This window comes from Gekko japonicus, unplaced genomic scaffold (genome assembly GCF_001447785.1).
Source record: "Gekko japonicus isolate JY-2015 unplaced genomic scaffold, Gekko_japonicus_V1.1 scaffold4764, whole genome shotgun sequence".
NCBI lineage: Eukaryota > Metazoa > Chordata > Lepidosauria > Squamata > Gekkonidae > Gekko > Gekko japonicus.
The window spans coordinates 1-5,362 of record NW_015173834.1 but is presented as its reverse complement, the minus strand read 5'-3'; the positions used below and the strand labels follow the sequence as shown (position 1 = coordinate 5,362).

General features: G+C 54.7%; 1 protein-coding gene across 1 annotated transcript in view; it reads left to right on the top strand.

Moving 5' to 3' along the window:
- Positions 1-5,154, top strand: part of LOC107120836 (kielin/chordin-like protein) — a gene marked incomplete at its 3' end in the record, with an annotated part of 65,489 nt that extends 60,335 nt beyond the window's left edge. Inside the window, exons 24-26 of the mRNA XM_015423606.1 lie at positions 793-886; positions 3,739-3,921; positions 4,984-5,154. Coding sequence (XP_015279092.1) covers positions 793-886; positions 3,739-3,921; positions 4,984-5,154 — 448 coding nt within the window. The remainder of the gene's footprint in view (positions 1-792; positions 887-3,738; positions 3,922-4,983) is intronic.
- Positions 5,155-5,362: the final 208 nt, after the last annotated feature.

The following is a 5,362-nucleotide window of genomic DNA, read 5'->3' as shown; positions in this document are numbered from 1 at the left end:
AGAGGCCCCCCCCCAGCCCCCCAGCCCAAAACAGTCCAGTGGCACCTTTAAGACCAAGTTTTATTCAGGTACAAGCTCTCCCTCCTCTGCAAGGACAGATCTGCACGTTCCCCCCCTCCCCAATAGCCAGCAATCCAAAACAGTCCAGTGGAGCCTGAGCGGTGGACATTGCCTTCTGACACACTTCCGGTGGTGTCAGGGGGTGTGGCATATGCAAATAAGCTATGCTAATGAGTTATGCTAATGGGCTCCTGCACCTCTTTTTCTATGAAATGACCCCTGGCGATGTGGTTTTATCAGATGAAAAGCCCGCTTCAGGGTCGCCAACCTCCAGCTGGGGCCTAAGACAGAGATGGATTCCCTCAGAGAAGATGTCTCCTGGGGGGGGAGGGGGGACCAATGCTCCCTCTAAGCTGTGGAGTCCGGTGAGCAAAAATTCTACTATTGGAACCACTGGCATTCAAGTTGTGAGTGGGCGACGATTTGGCTGCTGCGTAAATCAGTTTGCTCTGGAGCCCCGTCCTCCCTGAGCGAAGGCAAAAACGTGTGAGCCGGAGGCTAGAAAAACTATCCGCCGGCTCACACTAACTCAGCTTAGAGGGAACACTGGGGTGGACTCTGTGGCATCGTAGCCTGCCAAGGTCCCTCCCCTCCCCAGACCCAGCCCTCCCCCAGACTCCACACCCCAAATCTCCTGGAATTTCCCAAACAGTGTTGGCACCCCTACCCCACTTTCTTCTGGGGAGGGGGGGCCTCAGAGCATTCCTCTCACATAACGTCTCTCCCTTGCAGAACGGGAATGTGCAGTGCCTCTCCACCCGCTGTGGCCCCCTGGTCTGCCCAGAGCCCTTCATGATGCCCGGGGAATGCTGCCCTCGGTGCCCAGGTATCAAACTGCCCTCCCCAAAGTGGATGTGTGTGTGTGGGTGGGTGGGTTTCTGCTCTTTCACCTTGTAGGGCAGTGATGGCGAACCTTTTAGAGACCGAGTGCCCAAACTGCGACCCAAAACCCACTTATTTATCGCAAAGTGCCAACACGGCCATTTAACCTGAATACTGAGGTTTTACTTTAGAAAAAACAACTCATACATTGACTTAAGATGATCCAAACAAAGTAAGGAACGCAATCCCAAGTGCTTTCATTTACTTAAAATCATTTGGCAGAGAATTCGACACTTTAATGATGGTCTGGGCCTGGCTGGGGAGATGGCACGCGTGCCCACAGAGAGGGCTCTGAGTGCCGCCTCTGGCACCCGTGCCATAGGTTCACCACCACTGTTGTAGGGGATGGGACTCCTGAATGGGATCATATGGGGGAGGGCTGCCGGGGAGGCTGTCAGTGTGCAAGAAATCTAGAGATAGGTTCAGCAAGTGAACAACGCCCCTCTGTTTTTGGTGGAGAGGGCCGTGGCTCAGTGGCAGAGCCTCTGCTTGCCATGCAGAAGGTCCCAGGTGCGATTCCCAGCCACCCCAGTTAAAAGGATCAGATGGTGGGGGGATGTAATGGATCAGGCGATACCTTCAAGAGGAGATTGGATAAACATGTGGAGCAAAGGTCCATCAGTGACTATTAGAGGGTGTAGATGGAACACTCTGTCTGGGGCAAGGGATGCTCTGTCTTCCCGGTGCAACAGTTGGGAGGGCTTCTGGAGTTCTGGCCCCGCTGGTGGACCTCCTGATGGCACTTGGGTGTTCATCACTGTGTGACAGAGAGTGTTGGACTGGATGGGCCACTGGCCGGATCCAACATGGCTTCTCTTATATTCTTAGTGGCTATTAGCTACAAGGTCTAGAAGGAACACTTTGTCTGCGGTAGTGATGCTCTGTCTTCCTGGTGCTTGGGGGGAGCAACAGTTGGGAGGGCTTCTGGAGTTCTGGCCCCGCTGGTGGACCTCCTGATGGCACTTGGGTGTTCATCACTGTGTGACAGAGAGTGTTGGACTGGATGGGCCACTGGCCGGATCCAACATGGCTTCTCTTATATTCTTAGTGGCTATTAGCTACAAGGTCTAGAAGGAACACTTTGTCTGCGGGGCTCAGTGGCAGAGCCTCTGCTTGCCATGCAGAAGGTCCCAGGTGCGATTCCCAGCCACCCCAGTTAAAAGGATCAGATGGTGGGGGGATGTAATGGATCAGGCGATACCTTCAAGAGGAGATTGGATAAACGTGTGGAGCAGAGGTCCATCAGTGACTATTAGAGGGTGTAGATGGAACACTCTGTCTGGGGCAAGGGATGCTCTGTCTTCCCGGTGCAACAGTTGGGAGGGCTTCTGGAGTTCTGGCCCCGCTGGTGGACCTCCTGATGGCACTTGGGTGTTCATCACTGTGTGACAGAGAGTGTTGGACTGGATGGGCCACTGGCCGGATCCAACATGGCTTCTCTTATGTTCTTCTGTCTGGGGCAAGGGATGCTCTGTCTTCTTGGTGCTTGGGAGGCAGTTGGGGGGGGGGCTTCTGGAGTTCTGGCCCCACTGGTGGACCTCTGGATGGCACTTGGGGTTTGGCCACTGTGTAACACAGAGTGCTGGACTGGATGGGCCATTAGCCTGATCCAACATGGCTTCTCTTCTGTTCTTATGTGACACAGACTGTTGGACTGGAGGGGCCACTGGCCTGATCCATCATGGCTTCTCTTATATTCTTAGTGGCTATTAGCTACAAGGTCTAGAAGGAACACTTTGTCTGCGGTAGTGATGCTCTGTCTTCCTGGTGCTTGGGGGGAGCAACAGTTGGGAGGGCTTCTGGAGTTCTGGCCCCACTGCTGGACCTCCTGAGGGCCCCTGGGTTTTGGCCACTGTGTGACACAGAGTGCTGGACGGGATGGGCCATTTGGCCTGATCCAACATGGCTTCTCTTATGAGCCTATACCTGGAGCAGTGACGCTCTGTACTCTTTCTGCTTGGGAGTGCAACAGTGGGAGGCCTTCTGGTGTCCTGGCCACGCTGCTGGACCTCCTGAGGGCACCTGTGCTTTGGCCACTGTGTGACACAGAGTGCTGGACTGGAGGGGCCATGGGCCTGATTCAGCGCAGCTTCTCTTATGTCCTTATGTGAAAGACCTCTGGCCTGAGACTCTGGAGGGCCGCTGCAGGTCTGAGTAGACAAGACCCGCAGACCCAGGATCTGATTCAGCAGAAGGCAGCTTCACGTGTTCATGTGAGTTCACACCCCACGTGAATATCTGAAGCTCCCTTAAACCGGATCAGGCCCTGGGTCCATTTACAGCATCCTCTAAACCGACTCTCGGTGGCTTTCCGGGGCCTTTCCCAAGATGTGCAACCTGAGGCTCGATTGAAACACGATTCTGGATGAAGCAATAGCCCTTCCCCGGGGGACTTGGCACTCACAGGGGAAGAAGGCTGGCCCCAGCCCCAAATGCATAGTGCAGGGCACCATGCTGCTTGCCACCAACCCCTTTGTTGGCCCTCGTGGGTGGGGCCTGGTGGGGCTCCTGCCCAGCATGGCTCCTGATGGGCCCCTGGAGATCTAATTGGCTGTGTGCAGTTCGGGTATGTTGTAGGGCTCTCTTTCGGCTACGCTCCTGCAGAGTGCAGGGGGTTGGACTAGATGACCTTTAAGGTCCCTTCCAACTCTGACATTCTATGATTCTATGAAAATAGTGTTGTTCCAGCCAGCATCACATTTAGCTCTCGCCTGAGCTCCTACGAGTGGGGGAGGAGACCTGGGTGGTCTCTGCAGGCTGCTTCCGCTCAGCTGCCGTGTGCTCCCTTTCCTGCAGCCCCTCCGGCCAGCTGCCTGTACCTGGGCGTCTCTTATCAGCACGTGGAGCGGTTCTACGACCCATCGGACAAATGCCGGGACTGCGTCTGCAGCAACGGGACCATCACTTGCCAACGCCAGCCCTGCGCGCCAGCCCTGTGCTCCCACCCGCTGAAGCAGGACTGCTGCCGTTCCTGCGACGGTAAACAGACTAGAAGTACTGCCCGATGCATTAAGCTATGGAGTCCTGTGAGCAAAAATTCTACTTTGTGAGCTGCTGGCATTAAAGTGGTGAGCGAGCGATTTGGCCGCTGCATAAATCAGTTTGCTCTGGAAGCAATGTTCCCTCTAAGCTGTGGAGTCTTGTGAGCAAACTGATCTTCACATGACAGAGATCAGAAAATGGGAACTTTGGAGACTACACTGAGGTCCCTCCATTCCCCAAACCCCACCCTTTCCAGATTCCACCCCCAAACCACCAGGATCTTCCTAACCTGGATTTGGCAACCCACATGGGGGTGGATGCAAGAGGGTGAGAATGCTCCCTGTTCCCTCTTGGAGCTCCTAAGCCATGTGGCCCTCTCTCGAGGACTGCTCTTTTTCAAGGACAGCTGTGCCAGAGCTACGGCTTGCCCAAGGTCATCCAGCAGCTGCAAGTGGAGGAGTGGGGAATCAAACCCGGTTTTCCCACATTAGAGTCCGCGCTCCTAACCACGACACCAAACTGGCTCTCTAACCAAACTGGCACAAGGAGTCTCAGAGCGGCTTACAAACTCCTTTCCCTTCCCCTCCCCACCACAGACACCCTGTGAGGTAGGCAGGGCTGAGAGAGCTCTTTCAGGAACTGCTGTTTTTCAAGGACAGCTCTTGTCAGAACTACGACTTGCCCAAGGTCATTCAGCAGGTGCAAGTGGAGGAGGAAGAAGAAGAGATTGGATTTATCCCCTGCCCTTCACTACCCAAAGGTGTCTCAGAGTGGCTTATAAACTCCTTTCCCTTCCCCTCCCCACAACAGACACCCTGTGAGGTAGGCGGGGCTGAGAGAGCTCTGTCAGAAACTGCTCTTTTTTTCAAGGACAGCTGTGCCAGAGCTACGGCTTGCCCAAGGTCATCCAGCAACCGCAAGCAGAGACGTGGGGAACCAAACCCGCTTCTCCCAGATTAGAGTCCGCGCACTTAACCACAACACCAAACTGGCTCTCACAGTCCTCCTCCTCCTCCTCTTCCTCCTCCCTGATTCTTCCTTCTCTCCTCTCCCTGCCAGGCTGCCTTTACCTTGGGAAGGAGCTGCCCAACGGAGAGCAGTTTGCAGACCCCAAAGATCCCTGCAGTGTCTGTTCCTGCTGGGAGGGGAGCGTCACCTGTAAACCCAAGGCCTGCCCACCGCGGGAGTGCCCATTCCCAGTCCCTGGGCCGTGCTGCAAGATCTGCGAAGGTGAGCGGCGTACGAGCATGTCAAGAATTTGTTTCATTGAAGAGGGAAGACTGTTTCATGTTAACGTCCACGGATTAGAATCGCGGATGTGTAAACCCATGTTATTCACGCAGCACACTTAGAGACAGTAGCTACGTGAAATGGGAGTCTATGCAAATCCCGTTAGTGTGGATGCGTATATCTTGTTGATGAAACACTACTCACTGCA